The 18,035-nt window shown below is 43.6% G+C and overlaps 1 protein-coding gene across 1 annotated transcript in view; it reads right to left on the minus strand.

Annotated features, from left to right (window-relative positions):
* SYCP2 (synaptonemal complex protein 2) overlaps nucleotides 1–18,035 on the minus strand; it is a 2,578,701-nt gene that overhangs the window by 1,032,673 nt on the left and 1,527,993 nt on the right. Inside the window, exon 10 of the mRNA XM_044088976.1 lies at nucleotides 5,632–5,796. Within this exon, the coding sequence (XP_043944911.1) occupies nucleotides 5,632–5,796 (165 nt within the window). The remainder of the gene's footprint in view (nucleotides 1–5,631; nucleotides 5,797–18,035) is intronic.

Consider the following 18,035-nt stretch of genomic DNA (forward strand, 5'->3'; position numbering starts at 1 on the left):
CTGTCAATCTGTTCATCCACATAATTGATTCTTTCTCTCACTTGGCATCCACATCTCAGTAAACTGTATCAGGTTTTTTCCTTCTTAACCCTCTCCTACACCCACCACTTTGAACTGTTAATACTACCACCATTTCTTACAGTACACGTCACAGTTACAAAGTCTACTTACCTCTTCCTCTAATCATCTAACATTCCCATCCAAGCTACCCATCTGATTTTTTACCTCCTCCATCATGCTCTGATTTTGGCAGCTGGCAGCTGTAACCTCTACCTCCACTCACAATGCAAGCATCTCAGATGGCCTGATGCAGAATTGAGCTTCTCATCCATCTTGTATCTCTCTTACAGTACTTATATTTCTAGAGTAATGTTGTCTTTTTTTCCCTTTTGCAGCTTACTGTTTTTATTTATTTATTGTCATTTATTGTCATTTGTTAACCAGGTTAGTCCAACTGAGCCAGGGGCCCATTTTCAGGGGAGACCCGAGGAGAAAAGCTCCAAATAAAAGTAACAATATAACAGAAGTAACACAAAAATATTACAAAGAATATCACAAGAAATAGCTATAATTACAATGTTATAGTAGATTAACCCAGCCACTGGGGATGCACAAGCCAGTTCATTTCTTTGTGCCGGTCCCAAGCCCGGATAAATGGGAAGGTTTGCGTCAGGAAGGGCATCCGGCGTAAAATTTTGCCAAATCATACATGCAGACAACAGTACAGATATACATACCGGATCGGTCAATGCCCGGGTTAAGAACGACCGCCACCAGTACTGTTGGCCAACAGGGTGCTAGCGGAATTTGGGCTACTGTTGGCTGAAGGAGGAAAAGAGGGGGAAGGCATGCCCGAAGGCAGGTAAAGGCTAGGACTGTGATAGTGGCAGTATGACTGGTATAGGGAGAGAGCAGGCTGATATGATGGACAGAAGGAAGGTTGGAAGGGGAGCAAGGCTAGGTGTATTGTAGGCGGTTTCAAATTGTTTTATCATGGTGTGGATGGGAGGAGAAATGGCGTAGGCATTATCCTGAAGGAACAGTATGCTAAAAGTGTTTTGGAGGTGAAAAGAGTGTTAGATAGAGTGATGTTGTTGAAGCTGGAAATTGATGGTGTAATGATGAATGTTGTTAGTGCATACGCTCCACAAGTTGGGTGTGCAATGGATGAGAAAGAAAAAGTTTGGAGTGAGTTGGATGAAGTGGTGATGACTGTACCCAAGGGTGAGAGACTGGTGATTGGGGCAGATTTCAATGGGCATGTTGGTGAAGGGAACAGAAGGGATGAAGAAGTGATGGGTAGGTATGCTGTTAAGCAAAGGAATGCAGAAGGTCAGATGGTAGTGGATTTTGCGAAAAGGATGGACATGGTTGTGATGAATACGTATTTTAACAAGAGGGAGGAGCATTGGGTGACATACAAGAGTGGAGGAAGATGCACACAGGTGGATTATATCTTATGTAGAAGGGCCAGTCTGAAGGAGATTGGAGACTGTAAAGTGGTGGCAGGGAAAGTGTAGTTAGGCAGCATAGGATGGTGGTTTGTAGGATGACACTGGTGATCAAGAAGAGGAGGATGAGTGTAAGGGCAGCACCAAGGATCAAATGGTGGAAATTGAAAAAGGGTAATTGTGAGGTGATGTTCAGGGAAGAGTTAAGACAGGCACTGGGTGGCAGTGAAGAGTTACTGAATAGCTGGGTAACTACAGCACAGCTAGTAAGAGAGATGGCTAGAAAGGTGCTTGGTGTGACATCTGGAAAGAGAAAGAAAGACAAGGAGACCTGGTGGTGGAATGAAGAAGTACAGGAGAGTATACAGAGAAAGAGGTTGGCGAAGAAGAAGTGGGACTGTCAGAGAGATGAAGAAAGTAGACAAGAGTAAAAGGAGATGAGGTGCGTGGCAAAGAGAGAGGTGGTGAAGGCTAAGGATAAGGCGTATGAAGAGTTGTATAAAAGGTTGGACACTAAGGAGGGAGAAAAGGACCTGTAGCGATTGGCTAGACAGAGGGACCGAGCTAGTAAAGATGTGCAGCAGGTAAGGGTGATAAAGGATAATGAGGGGAACGTACTCACAAGCGAGAAGAGTGTGTTGAGCAGATGGAAAGAGTACTTTGAGGGGCTGATGAATGAAGAGAATGAGAGGGAGAGAAGGTTGGATAATGTGCGGATAGTGAATCATGAAGTGCAGTGGATTAGCAAGGAGGAAGTAAGGATAGCTATGAAGAGGATGAAAAACGGAAAGGTTGTTGGCCCAGATGACATACCTGTGGAAGCATGGAGGTGTTTAGGTGAAATGGCAGTGGAGTTTTTAACTAGATTGTTTTATGAAATCTTGGAAAGTGAGAGGATGCCTGAGGAATGGAGAAAAAGTGTTTTGGTACCGATTTTTAAGAATAAGGGTGATGTGCAGAGCTGCAGTAACTACAGAGGGATTAAACTGATCAGTCACAGCATGAAGTTATGGGAAAGAGTAGTGGAAGCTAGGTTAAGAAGGGAGGTGATGATTAGTGATCAGAAGTATGGTCTCATGCCAGGAAAGAGCACTACAGATGCAATGTTTGCTCTGAGAGTGTTGATGGAGAAGTACAAAGGTCAGAAGGAGTTGCATTTTGTCTTTGTGGATTTAGAGAAAGCATATGACAGGGTGCCAAGAGAGGAGTTGTGGTATTGTATGAGGAAGTCGGGAGTGTCAGAGAAGTATGTAAGAGTGGTACAGGATATGTACGAGGGTAGTGTGACAGCGGTGAGGTCTGCAGTGGGAGTGATGGATGCGGTAAAGGTGGAGGTGGGACTACATCAAGGATCAGCTCTGAGCCCTTTCTTATTTGCAATGGTGATGGACAGGTTGACAGACGAGATCAGACAGGAGTCCCCGTGGATTATGATGTTTTCAGATGACATTGTGATCTGTAGTGAGAGTAGGGAACAGGTGCATGAGACCCTGGAGAGGTGGAGATATGCTCTAGAGAGAAGAGGAATTAAGGTCAGCAGGACTAAAACAGAATATATGTGTGTGAATGAGAGGGAGGATAGAGGCATGGTGAGGATGCAGGGAGTAGAGGTGGCGAAGGTGGATGAGTTTAAGTTCTTGGGCTCCACAGTTCAGAGTAATGGTGAGTGTGGAAGAGAGGTGAAGAAGAGAGTACAGGCAGGATGGAGTGGGTGGAGAAGAGTGTCAGGAGTGATTTGTGACAGACGAGTACCAGTATGAGTGAAAGGGAAGGCCTACAAGATGGTAGTGAGACCAGCTATGTTATATGGGTTGGAGACAGTGGCATTGACAAAAAGGCAGGAGTCAGAGCTTGACGTGGCAGAGCTGAAGATGTTAAGATTTGCACTGGGTGTGACGAGGATGGACAGGGTTAGGAATAAGTATATTAGAGGCTCAGCCCAGGTTGGAAGGTTTGGAGACAAAGCCAGAGAGGCAATATTACATTGGTTTGGACATGTGCTGAGGAGGGATGCTGAGTATATTGGGAAAAGGATGCTAAGGATGAAGCTACCAGGTAAGAGGAAAAGAGGAAGGCCTAAGATAAGGTTTATGGATGTGGTGAGAGAGGACATGCAGGTGGTTGGTGTGACAGAGCACGATTCAGAGGACAGGAAGAAATGGAAACAGTTAATCTGCTGTGGCGACCCCTAACGGGATCAGCCAAAAGAAGAAGCAGACAATGCTATAGTAGATTATAACAGTAGATTTTCTGAAACACATTGAAATTACCCTTCACCATTCTGTACATAAAAAGAAAATCACATCTGGGAAAATGCACTCATCTTAAGTAGCCATTATGTCCAGATGCTTTTGTTACTCCCTCCAAACAGCACTGTTGATGATAGCTTACATTCAACAATGGCTGCAATCACTGTTGAAAATAACTTTGGTTTAAACTGGACCAATAAATGCCCATGAATCATGGTTTTGGAGGGAAGAGTGACAGCTGTTTGAGAATTTCAATGATAAACCTACTGGGAATACTCTAATCAATTACTCATGGAGGGCACTACAGAACCCAATCAAGATGCCTACTTAGGTACAGAGCTCTGGACAAATGTTCAAGAAAAATTAACCAATTACAGATAAAAAAGTGGAAGAAAAATTACTGGCCAGAATGCAAGGAGAAAAGGGAGCAACACCTGACAGAAGTTAAAACAGCTCCACAGAACAACAGCTTTAGAAACTGTTCCAAAAGCTAATGCAATTGATGATGATGTAGGAGTTATAAAAAAAAACAAGCATTCAATAAACAGAAGTGAATGCACTAAAAGAAATAATCCAGGACTTAGGACAGGACACAGCAGCACTGACATAAGAGGTACGGGAACACAGTAGAACATTAACAGAAATAGAAAAAGCTACAGTGGCAAACAGGAAGTGCCAGAGCAAGCCCTAGTTACAGAACTGGAAAGAATGCTGCAGGAATTGCTGTTAACCAGATTTTATTTACCCACTTTACAAGACCTGATAAGAGAACAAATTCAGAGTTGGTAAAATGGGAGGTATAAGAGGGAGAACGGACAAAACACAAGACAGTTGTGAACTAAAATAATACATTATGAGAGAAGTACACTTAAATTGATACTCTTTAATGGTATGTTTGTAAAACTGGTGGAAGAGTCTTCCGATTAACTGCATAAACTAAGAAAAAGGATAGCTTACTTGTTTGGAGCCATTGAAAGCCCACAATATTTCTGCATGGATTATCTAGCTTGCCATCATAACTTAGTATGGAAGGGAAAAAGACATAAGTTCCAGAAAGTGAGAGAGGCACGTGGTTTTGTTGCAGAAACACTACTCATAGTGGAAGCTGCAGCAGCAGACAGAATGCATTCTTCCTCTATATGTCAGGAATGTGACCTTGTTTTTGTTTTTAAAGATAAAGTTTTAAATATAGTCACTCTTTTTTGCCTCTTTATCTTACTGCCTCTTACGTAGTGTATAGTATCAACAATAAAGCTTGTGTTGCTTACATTTAAGGATGTGTGTACAGTCTTCAATATTGTGATCCTTGCTGAGATAAAACAGACAAACATAGTGTTCATCATAGATTATCAATTTAAATATAGCAGTATTTATGGAAAAGCAAATTACTTTCAAATTGATAATTCAACTTTAGACAAAAAAAAAATGTAAAACCAGGCCATAATAATGCCAAAAATGAAGCTCAGCTACTATTCTTTTTTTATAAAAATCTTGAAGAAGTGCTGAGAAAACTTCAAAATTTAGTCTTATATAGCAAACTGTAAGACAGCCAGGCAAAAACTTTATGGATCAACACAGACAAACTGAAATAGGAGGGTCTACTATTCTTTTTATGTCTTTGACAGTGTGGACATTTCTAGAAATAAGAACGGATTCATAAAGAAAGCTTTTGAGTTATGACAGGAGCACTCGCTGGAGTTGGGTAGAGTACATTTTTGAAACTGTTTTAAATTTTTAGTCCATGTAGGATAAACTCTAAACTGCATATTACACCATCCAATATGAGAAGTTTTGAGGCTTCATAAAGTATTGTGAAACAAAATCCAGCATTTTCAAGTCTAACTTGTCATTCCATCCAACAGACATTTAATAAGCAAATACTTTTACCTGCTAATATTTCTTTTCTCTATTTATATACTTGAGTACCTTACCTCCTTTAAATAATTTTCTTGGTTGTTGTTTTAAGCCTTTTTCAAGTCCTCCCTTTTCTTCTTCCTCTGCTTCTTCTTCATCTTCCACCAGTTCCTCATAGTCACTGTGTATGTCACTTACATAAGTATGTTTTAACAAAGCACTTGAATTACGCTCTGAAGGGCCTTAAAACAAAATATTAAATGTGTTAATAAATGGTCCTTACAACTTACATAATTCTTTTTTAGCTGTAGTCACAATTCATTTTATACTATGAATGAAGAAAATGTTAAAATGACTATAAAACTCACAAACTACAATTGAAAGTTATATACTTTGCATAATGCTCAGTCTGTGTTGTCTTCTATCCATCTCAACTTATGGGTATATATTGATTCCATTCAGATATGACATTAGCAACATTTAGACTCTCTGATCCATGCCTCAGGCTCTACCCCTCCACCCATAATCCCTTCCATCCTGCAGTACCTCAGATTGAGTTTGCCTGCCTAAATCCTAGACATATCTCTACTTCCAAAGGGAAGTGGAAAAGGAAAGATCAGAGGAAGAAGCCGTGGTACAGTACAAACTGTAGTTAATACAAGGCGCAGGGCAGATCCAATATGGTCAATCAAGAGCGACACATGATAATTTGGCAAAAGGGGGGGGGGGCAGAGGGAGGGAAGATTGCAATGGATGAAAGAAGACAACATGGCTGTTGTGTTATGGTAAGTACATAATGTTTATAGACAATGTTGTCTTCTCCATCCGCCTCAACTCACAGTGATAGAGTATCCAGCTACTATGAACTCCAGACAGGATTCACAGAAAGATATTCTGAAGGATGGTGGAGCCGAATGAACCATGAGACCTAGACTGTAGTCCAGCTTATAATGGAAAATAAGAAGTTATGTACTCACCATAATGTTCCATGTGAGTTATTCCATCTCGCCTTCATTCTTCACTGATGCGTTCGGAGCTGATCCCTCGGCTCTGACACGGCTGTTAGCAAGCTCAAGATTTACCAGTTGCTCGAGACCAAGCCCCTTCTCCCACAATGCACTGCTGGAATTACCTCAGATCTTGTTTGCTGTGTGTACCATATCCTTGTAAAAGGACTACTCTCCTAAGAGAGGGAAAAAGGAAGAAATTGAATTACCAGGATGAGACCAGCATCTAGGTCAACTGTCAGCCAGGTGGGGGATGGAGGAAGGGACGTGAGAATGAAGGCGAGATGGAACAACTCACATGGAATGTTATGGTGAGTACATAACTTCTTAATGTGAAGTTGTTCAATCTCGCCGTTCATTCTTCACTGATGGGTAGCGTCCCTAGCACCCTCAATCTTGGGGGGCTCAAGGGAGTATATTCTTCAGGACCATAGAACCAAAGGAAGTCCTGTCCCTGGAGGCCTTATCCACCTTGTAATGAGTGATAAAGGTATGAGGCTTAGACCAAGTGGCTGCAGCACAGATGTTGTCAATGGGCAATTTGGCTTGAAATGCAGAGGATATAGAAACTGCTCTAGTTGAATGAGCTTTAATTCTGTGTAGTAAGGACATATTAGCTGCTGAATAAACACAGGTGATACAATCAGATAGCCACCTAGAAAGGGTTGTTTTAGCCACTGGACTACCTTTCCTGGCTTCAGAAAAGGAAAAAAATAGTTGGTCTGATTTTCTAAAATCTTTTATCCTATCCAAATAATATCTGAGCTGTTTATGAACGTCTAGTTTGTGCAGCATATACTCTAGTTTGTTGGAATGGTTGAGGAAGAAGACTGGCAATTCAATGACTTGATTGATATTAGACTCAGAACAAACTTTAGGTAAAAAGGAAGGATTTGTCCTGAGAGATACTCTATCAGCATGAAAAATCATATAAGGAGGTGTGATAGACAAGGCTTGAAGCTCTGACACTCTGTGGGCGGAAGTAATGGCCACTAGAAAAATGTTTTTCCACGACAAATATTTGAGATCACAAGATGATGCAGGTTCAAACAAGGGAAGAATTATGCGAGATAGCATGAAATTCAGATTCCAGGGGGAATAAAGAGTTTTTACTGGAGGCCTCATGTGAAAGGTCCCTTTAAGAAAAGCCTTGGATAACTTGTGGGCCATAATATTTAGTCCGTCTACTCCAAGATGGAAATTAGATATGGCAGCTAATTGGGCCCAAATTGTAGCCGCTGCCACTCCTTCATTAAAGATAATAGTTAAGAATTCCAATATAGATGTCAAGGGAGCATGAAAAGGATCAATGTTCTGTCTGGAAGCCCAAATGGAAAATCTTTTCCACTTACTATGATATAATATCCTGGTGGAAGGTTTGTGAGAAGACAAAAGGATTTGCCTCATGTCATAAGAAAGGTTGTGAAGCCTGGCTATGTGGGAAACTGGAGCAGCCAAGCTGTCAGCTTCAATGACTGCAATGAAGGGTGGAGATCCCCTGACGGATGTGTCAGAAGGTCCAGAACTGGGTCCAGAATCCATGGATCCTCCAAGAGATGATGATAAAGAAATGGGAACCAAATCTGCCAAGGCCAATGTGGGGCTGTAAGAACGATGGTCCATCCCAATGACTTTGCTTTCTGTAAAAATCTTGGTATTAGCGGGATTGGAGGAAATGCATATAGGAGACCCGGGGGCCAATCGTGTACAAGTGCGTCTCTCAGGGGTTGTCCTGGAGGGAGAATCAGGGTGAAGTAGCTTCTGCATTTGGTGTTGATGTGACTGGCAAAAAGGTCGCAGCAAGGCTGGCCCCATTTGCGGAAAATCCTGTCTGCAATGTCCTGATTAAGGGACCACTCGTGTGGCAACAAAATAACCCTGCTCAGTTTGTCTGCTATCACGTTGGATCTCCCCGGGATGTGCGTTGCCAACAGAAAGCGCTGGGATGACACAGCCCACTACCAAACTCTGAGGGCTTCTCAGCAAAGAGGGTAAGATTTGGTCCCGCCCTGTTTGTTCAAATACCAGACCACTGACATGCTGTCTACAAAAACAACCAGCCAGTAATTCCACCAATATTTTATTAAAACAGCTCTAACATCTCGGCTCTACACACAAGCCTTCAAGGAGTAAAAATACATCAAAGAAAACTTGCCTCATATAGTGTGTTCAATCAACCAATTAATTAATTACACAATTAAATCAGGTATTTCAAATTAGGCTCTTCATTAAGACCATATGGATACAAAGTATTAAATTTAAGAATATATAAAGATTCTTTAGTCAAAAGATTTTTTTTAAAAAACATTCATCAAATATTGACACTTTAATTTTCTCTAACACAGTACCCTGTAAGCCTTCACTATTGCTATTATGAAAACATTCAAAATGGGTAGCTATAGAACTTTCTTGTTTCTTATCATTTATATCTCTTATATGCTCTAACATTCTGACCTTAAAGGCCCTTTTAGTTTCTCCAATATAAAACAGATTGCACGGACATTTAAAGTGCATATATAACTCCTTCTGTATTACACGTAAAAGTACACCATATATCAAATGGAATATTATTAATGTGATCAAATTTATTTATTACATATTTACAAGCCTTGCATTTTTTACAACAAGAAGTACCTAGTGTAAGTGTGTTTAAATTTATTCTAACATCTGGGCAACTAAATTTTCCTTTAACAATAAAATTATGTATATTTCTGCCCCTTCTATAGGAAATACCCAATTTGGCATTTAACCAAGAAGAAACATTTTTCAAGGAACTCAAATAGTTCCAAAAATATCTAACTACTTGGAAAATTTCAAAACTAAAACATCCAAATGTAGAAACAAAATAAATAAATTCTGAAAATTCATTAGGAGCCACATTATGTGGAGCCAAAGTATATGAATTATAACAGTTAATTATGTACTCACCATAACGATCAATGTATGTGGTTCATCTCACCTACATTCATTACTGATGGGTTCGGAGCTGACAATCGGCTCCAACTCGGCCAACTAATTTCAAGCACAAAGTTTCTAATTGGCTGGGCTAACTGGTATCCCAGGATGCAACTCTCCCAAACCCCCAGATCTTGTTTGCATAAGTCGCAATCACTCCACAACACACATAAACCCTAATAAGAGGATTATCGTCCCCTGGAAGGGAAAAATAAACCAATTCTGAAGGGTCTCAAAACAATTATCCTCCAAATCCATAGGCAGGGGGCAGGTGGGAGGGTATGTTAGAATGTAGGCGAGATGGACCACATACATCAATCGTTATGGTGAGTACATAACTAACTGATGTTATGTGGTCCTATCTCGCCCACATTCATTACTGATGGGACAGCGTCCCTAGCTCCCCTAATCTGGGAGGCTCAAAGGAAAACACTCCTGAGAACCGTGGAACCAAAGGAAGCCTGGCCTCTAGATGCCACGTCCAATTTGTAATGAGAGACAAAGGTATGATGAGAGGCCTATGTGGCCGCAGCACAGATGTCGTCTAAGGAAAGCCTGGCATGATAAGCTACTGAAGTCGAAACTGCCCTAGTTGAATGAGCCTTGACTGAGAATGGTAAACTTCTGCCTGCTGAAGAGTAAGTAAGGGTAATGCAATCCTTAATCCACCTGGAAATTGTGCACTTGGAGACAGAGAAACCCGCCCTATTCTCTGAAAAGGAGACAAACAATTGGTCTGATTTCCTTGACTGTTTAGTCCTGTGTAAATAAAATCTTAGTTGTCTATGGACATCCAATTGATGAAATTTGTACTCGGCCTTTTCGGAGAAGTTGGGAAAAAACACAGGTAACTCAATGGATTGGTGGAGGTTAAGGGTGGATGACACCTTGGGGAGAAAGGATGGGTTAAGTCTCAATGAAACCCTGTCCTTATGGAATATTAAATACGGGGGCCTAATGGACAAAGGTTGGAGTTCAGATACTCTTTTAGCCGACGTAATGGCTACCAAAAAGGCTGTTTTCTAGGATAAAAATTTTAATTCACAAGTGGCAGCTGGCTCAAAGGGCGGAGAAGTGATGGCTTGCAGTACTAGATTTAAATCCCATGGCATAACGGATGTTGGCACAGGAGGATGTAATAACCAGGCCCCTTTTAGAAATGCTTTGCAAAGTCTATGACTCATAAGAGCAGGCTCATGGAATATGTGAAAGTTAGAAATGGCTGCCAGCTGTACCTTAAAGGTGGAAGGAGCAGAGCCTTGTCGGAAAAGCAAAGCTAAGAAGTCTAGGACCGCTGATATCGGGGCTGTGAATGGATCTAGGCCTTGTGACTGAGCCCAGATGAAGAACCTCTTCCACTTGCTATAGTAAATTTTTCTGGTGGAAGACTTATGTGATGAAGAAAGGATATGGACTACCTTAGGTGATAAGGAATGTAGTCTAATTATTGATGGAAGTGGAGCAGCCAGGCTGTCAACCTGAGGGATTGTAGGGAAGGGTGTAACTGTCCTGACATATGAGTCAAAAGGTCTGGTAATGAATCCAGAATCCAAGGACCGTCCACTGCATACCACTGAAGGAAGGGGAACCAAACTTGGCGAGGCCAGTGTGGAGCAATAAAAATCATCTTGCTTCCCAAATGAATGGATTTCTGAATCACTCTTGGTAACAGAGGAAATGGAGGAAAGGCATAGAGCAGACCGGGAGGCCAATCATGGACTAGAGCGTCTCTGGGTGATTCCCCCTGTGGAGGGATCAGAGTGAAGTAGTTGCTGCATTTGGTGTTGACGGGACTGGCAAAGAGATCGCAGCAAGGCTGACCCCACCTGCTGAAGATCCGAGTCACAACTCGGCTGTTCAGGGACCACTCGTAAGGCAGCAGAATAGCTCTGCTTAGCCTGTCTGCTATCACGTTGGATTTTCCCAGAATGTGCATTGCCACTAGGAACTGTTGGGAAGACACTGCCCAATCCCACACTCTCATAGCCTCTCTGCAGAGTGGATATGACTTGGTTCCCCCTTGTTTGTTCAGGTACCAAACAACTGACATGCTGTCCAAGTGAACAGCAATCGCTCCCCTTGGAAGAAAGCTCTGAAGTGCTTGCAATGCTAACAGCACTGCTCTCATCTCTAGGAGATTGATGTGTAGGTGTACCTCGAAATCCTGCCAAGTGCCTTGGACTGTTCTGCACAGATAATGCCCCACCACTCTATCTGGGAGGCATCCATGGTCACTGTGGCAGCCGGAGAAAGGGGAAATAGATTCATGCCCTTGTTCAGGTTGGAATGACATAGCCACCAACGGAGATCCTGCTTGCAATGTTCTGTGAGACAAATCGGGTGAGATAGGGGTAATTTTTGATAGGACCATTGGGCTGAAAGGAGCCACTGAAGGACTCGCATGTGAAGCCTGGCTAAGGGTATTAGCATGATGGTCGCCGCCATGGAACCCAGTAACTGAAGAACTAACTTGGCTGGGACCTTCTTGTGGGGCAAGAGAGCCTGGACCTGAGATTACAACACCGTTATTCTTTCCTGAGGTAGAAAGGCCCTCATTAGAATCAAATTTAATTCTGCACCTATAAAGACAATATGCTGTGAGGGCAGCAAGGCAGATTTTCCCCAGTTTACTGTAATCCCCAACTTTTGACAGAGATTTAAGGTAGCCTCCCTGGCTTGGATGAGAAGATGCCTGGTGGGGACAGTAAGGAGCCAATCGTCCAGGTAAGGAAACACCTGGAATCCTAGACGTCTCAGTTGAGATGTCACCACTGCCAAGCATTTGGTGAACACCCTGGGGGCTGTGGTGAGACCAAACGGCAGGGCTCAAAACTGGAAGTGACTGGCTCCCAGCCGGAAGGGTAAATGGATCCTGGATGTCTTGTTTATCTTGATGTGATAATAGGCATCCTTGAGGTCGATGGAGCACATCCATACTCCCTCTTCCAACAATGGGAAGATGGATTGAAGAGTGACCATTCGGAATTTGGATTTCAGGACGTAGTGATTTAATCGGCCAAGATGGGCCTCAGGTCCCCTGTTTTCTTTGGCACCAAAAATAGTCTTGAGTAAGTTCCTGATCCAATCTGGTCTGGGGGGACCGGTTGGATGACTCCTTTTCTTAGTAGCTTTGATATTTCTAACACTACTTGATCCCTTTGACTGGGTGGAACGTCCGGGATTCTTTTGATTGAGGGAGGAAGTGAAATAAAGGAAATGGTATAAACTCTGGCGATTATTCGAAGCACCCATCGATCCTGAGTTATGCTCTCCCAGGCTTGAAGATGCCTCGAAAAATGACCCCCGACTGGCTCTGGAGCAGCACAGCCGGGCAACCCTTCAGGGATGCTGATAGGAAGATCCGCGAAAGGAGTCGCGGTCTCCCAGATTGCGGGGGCCTCTCCTGCCCCTAGGACGGCATCTTCCAGAATAATTTCCCCCACCTCTGCCTCTGGAGGGGGACTCACCTTGAGTGACTGGGAAAGACTTTTGTGATTTTTTTGAACCACATCTTCCCTCCTCTCTGAGCCTTGGGATAAGGCTTAGAGGGAAGAGAAAAATGGGCCCCTATGGCAGATAAAGTCTTACCCTCCTGTTCACATCTAGTGAGAGTCTCTTTCACTTTTGGTCCAAAAAGAGAGGACCCATCAAAGGGGGTGTCCATGAAGGAAGACTTGAAGGCCTCCGCGAAGTGACATAGGCGCATCCAGGCTTGTCTCCTCAGAGCAAGGCCTGAGCTAGTTGCCCTGCTCGCCCCTTCGGCTGCATAGGATATGAGCCTCATGCTCGAGTTAACTATGGAACCAAGGGTAGACAACTGGGCGTTGACAGTCTGTGCTAGCGCCTCAGGCATGTTATCCGTCAAGGTATCTCCCAACTCCTTAAGGAGATCCCGCTGGAGCCGAGTAAAGTGACAAAGATAATTCAGGGACAGTAGCGTAAAGGCCGCTGAAGACAGGGTGTGCTTCCCATAGTGATCCATACTCCTGGACTCCTTGTTAGGGGAATGGACTGAGGAAGAAGCTTCGGCAACTTCCTGCTGAGTGGCTGACGCCACCACCATGGCATCTACTGGGACCCCTTTTGTCAAAACCTCTTTTCTGGGGGGAGCAGACAAGAACTTGTTAGGGCAGCTGGGCACAGGTTCCACTGAGTCAAGATGTTCCCACACCCTTCGACAGATAAGGTCTAATAATTTGTCAAAGGGGGGAGACACCCAGGAGGCAGTAGGCTGAGTTCTGAAGGCCTTGAGGAATACCGACTCCTCCTCAGAGGAGGGCTTGGAAGACCAGTCGCCTCTCTGCCTCAAAATCTCCAGGATATCAGAGAAGGAGATGTCATCGGAGGACAACTTAGAGGACCCCTCTGCATCGTCGAGGTCGGTATCTGAGGTGAGGGACTCGTCTTGGGAGTCTATGTGCTTCCTCTTGCACAACTTCTTCCTGGGAGGCTCCTCAAGCACAGACTCTGAGGGGCCCTCAAAAAGTTGGGGACCGCTCATGGGGTTGTCCTCAGGCCTTCGAGTTTCACTATCCACTGATAGGGGGGCATCAGAGGCTCTCGCTGGGGTGTATGGGGACGGAGTGGTCGATCCAAGTGATGTCCCTGACAATCTGGCCAGTGCTGTCCTCATGGCCTCAAATGCAGATCCCCCTGAATCCGAGGACTAACCTACCTCCGAGGCTACGACCGGAGTCGGGATCCCCTGAGCCAAAGTGCTGAGAGGGAGACTCGGAGCCGACAGAAGTCCCGATGTGTCCACCTCGGGCCCGACCAAAAAAACCCGAGTGCCGAAACCAGATGAAAGAATCGAAAAGGTTGGAGCCGACGACGGCTCCAATGGACCCATCAGGGGTATTGGAGCCGGTGTAATGACATCACTTGTTGCTGAACACTCCGGCTCCGATGACACAATGCTCGCAGGAGGAATCATCGGTACTGGTAGAGGAATGGGCTTCTGAGCCGACTGGGTCGGAGCCAAAAATAATTTAGCTAACACCAGCGACTGGAGGAACCTCTGAACCACCCTATCTATGTCCAAATCAGACAATCGAGAGGATTTGGAGGCAACTGAAGGAGATGAGGATCTCCTGCCTATTGATTCATGAGTAACGCTGGGTGACCAGCTCCGAATCGGCTCCAAAATGATTGGAGCCAAGGTCGACTCCAGCACTACCGAGACTTCTTGCGGCCCCGAAGCCAATGGAGCCGAGGAAGCTGGATCCAACACAGAACTCTTCTCCTGTGGCTCCGAAGACAATGGAGCCGAGGAAGTAGTAACCACTTTCAAGATCTTCTCCGGCGGCTCCGAGGAACTAGAAAGAGCCAGCGATCGTTTCTCAGACTTAGAGGATTTGGATTTGCCAGTAGTGGAAGTAGATTCTAAATCCTCTTCAAAAGAAGGCTTGATCAGGCCCTTCAAGATTAGTTTATTTTTTCGTTTCTGCAGTACCCTAGAGCTAAAAGAATGGCAGACACTGCAGGACTCCTGTAAATGTTTAGCGCCAAGGCAATAAACACAGATGGCATGCCCATCTGTGATGGACATTTTGTAAGCACACTTTGAGCATTTTTTAAACCCAGAGGGTTTATGCTCTTTTTGTTCTTTAGACATTGCCAGCAGAAATAACACACACAACACAATAGGAAGGTACACTGAGGAACTCTAAGTTAAACGCTCCTAAGAAGACGAGGAAAACACTACCAAGACAACGAATGAGAGGGCTAGGTCCCTCTAACTTAAACAGGCCTAGCCCGCCAAACACAAGGAAAACTACTCACACTTTCCACAAACTGCCACAGGGCCAAACCACAGACACAACACAACGTAGCTATGAAAATAGCTTTTGTTTCACAGGAAAAGTACTATTCTGCAAAGAATTTTTTAGTCAAAAAAGAGTACTTAGCCACAGCCAAGCTCGAGACCACGTCTTGACACAACAAGCGGCAAACGAGATCTGGGGGTTTGGGAGAGTTGCATCCTGGGATACTAGTTAGCCCAGCCAATTAGAGACTTTGTGCTTGAAAATAGTTGGCCGAGTCGGAGCCGACTGTCGGCTCCGAACCCATCAGTAATGAATGTAGGCGAGATAGGACCACATAACATCATGTATTATTTACAGTGGAGCCAGAGCATAATCTCTTCCAGCTTCTCTCTATTAAATTCCTACGTAGCCCCTATTTTCAAACATATCCACAGTTATTTGTAATTCTTTTCGTAAATCTCTAATATTATTACATAATCTGGATACCCTCAGCATCTCACCATAAGGTAGTGCTTCTATAGTATGTGTGGGATGACAACTGTCCCTATGTACAAAATGCATACCCTGATCAAACTTTCTGTGGACAGTAGTATGTAAAATTGTCCCCTCTATTATATTTAATTCTATATCCAAAAAAGGGACGCATTTACCTACTATTAATCCATCAAATTGTAGATGAAATCTATTTAAATGTAAAGATTGAACAAATTGTTCAAGTCAACACCACCCTGTGCAATAAAAATCAAATCATCAATATAACGGAAATATTTAATAACATACTGACAAAAAAATGAACTTTTATAAATGTATTCTAATTCAAAAAGTCCCATACTAAAATTAGCATACATGGGGGCAAAAGCAGCCCCCATGGCTGTACCCTGTTTCTGTCTAAACAGAGTATTGTCAAACTCAAAGAAATTATTAGTAAGACAAAAATGAATAAGATCTACAATGTATTCTGTAACTCGGGAAATTCCTAGAAAAAATCGAACTGCTTCTAAACCAAAGGCATGACTTATATTAGTATATAAGCTCTTGACATCTATTGTAAAAAAAATACATGTCACTATTCCACTCTATATCACCTATTTTGTGGATACAATCAAATACATCTCTAATATAAGAAGGAAGTTTAAATACTGCAGGACTCAAATAGTTATGTAAGAAAACACCTAAAGCATATGTGAAATAATCACAACCAGCCATTATAGGCCTACCTGGTGGTTTATTCAAATCTTTATGCACTTTCAGAAGGCAATAAAAATGTGCCATTTTACTATCTTTTATACTAAATTTATTCTTAATATCGGAGTCTGAAAAATATCCGAGTCTATTGCCTCTAGATAGTAATTCATGATATTTTTCCAAGGCTTGAACATATACTGACATAGCTATAATTTCATAAATCTGACTATCATTCAGATGTTCCATGCACATAGAAAGATACTGACATGCTGTCTGTCTGAACTGCAATTGTCCCTAGAGGAAGAGAGTCCTGAAAGTACTGCAACACCAGAGGTACTGCTCTCATCTCTAGAACATTGATATGCAGATGTGATTCTTGATCCGTCCATGTGCCTTGGGCAGTCTTTCCCTGAAAATGACCTCCCACACACCCTATCAGAGAAACGTCTGTGGTCACAGTGGCTATCGGCGGGGGGTATTACAAATGGACGTCCTATTGTGACATGAATCAATGTCAACCACCACTGAAGGTCTCTCTTGCAAGAATTTGTTATCACAATCATATGCTTCAGTGGAAGTTCCTGATAAGATCACTGAGTGAACAGTAGTCATTGAAGAATCCGCATATGCATCCTTGCTAATGGTATGGCTAAGATTGCTGCTGCCATCAAACCCAGTACTTTTAAGACCTCTGCTGCTGGAGCTCTGTCTTTCAACACCAGTGAGCTGACATGTTGGCGAAGAAGTGAGACCCTCTCGAATGGTAGACGTAGAGTAGTGATTGAATTGTCTAACTCTGCCCTGATAAAAACGATATGCTGCAATGGCGTCAAGGCAGACTTGTCTAAGTTGACAGTAATGCCTAAGTGCTTGCAGAGTGTCAGAGTGGATTCTCTTGCCCAAATCAGTTGATGCCTGGTGGTGGAGGTAAGGAGCCAATCGTCTAGGTACGGAAACACATGGAATCCTAGATGCCTCAGGTGAGCCGTGACCACTGCCATACATCAGGTGCCTCCTCTTGCACACACTTTTTCTGGGAACCTCCTCAGCGGGAATGTCCAGGGAAGTCTCAGAAGAGCAGGGAGTACCCAGTGGCTGAGTGACCTGAGGCTCAAGGTCTCGACACTTGGAGCCAATGGAAACAGAAGCAGACACAGGTGCCTTAGGGGAAGAAGAGACCAATCCTGCCATTGAGGAAGTCTTAGGAGACAATACTCGCCTTATGGCCTCAGAGGCATTACGGCTCCAATGAGAAGGAGTCAAAGGAACCAAAGGAACCTCAAGCCCCTCTCACACAGAGGCAGTGGGCTCCGAGCCCGAGGTAGGAGCCAAACTCATCCGAGCCGAAGCCCTGAGAGGAAGAGTCGGCACCAACAAGTCGGTGTGACTACCCTCCCCAGACCCGAAAGGAGAATGTCAGCTCCTAGAGTCCCTGGTCTGCGCCAAGGATGTCCGAGCAGATGGAGCCGACAACACTGGAACAGGTGTTGGCTCCAAGGGCTCTTTGATCATCAGGTCAGCCTCCTCCGGCTCCGAAAGCCCAGTATGACTCGGAGGAGGAGCAGTCAA

This window comes from Protopterus annectens, chromosome 12.part0 (genome assembly GCF_019279795.1).
Source record: "Protopterus annectens isolate FY-2018-M chromosome 12.part0, PAN1.0, whole genome shotgun sequence".
In the NCBI taxonomy this organism is placed as follows: Eukaryota; Metazoa; Chordata; order Ceratodontiformes; family Protopteridae; genus Protopterus; species Protopterus annectens.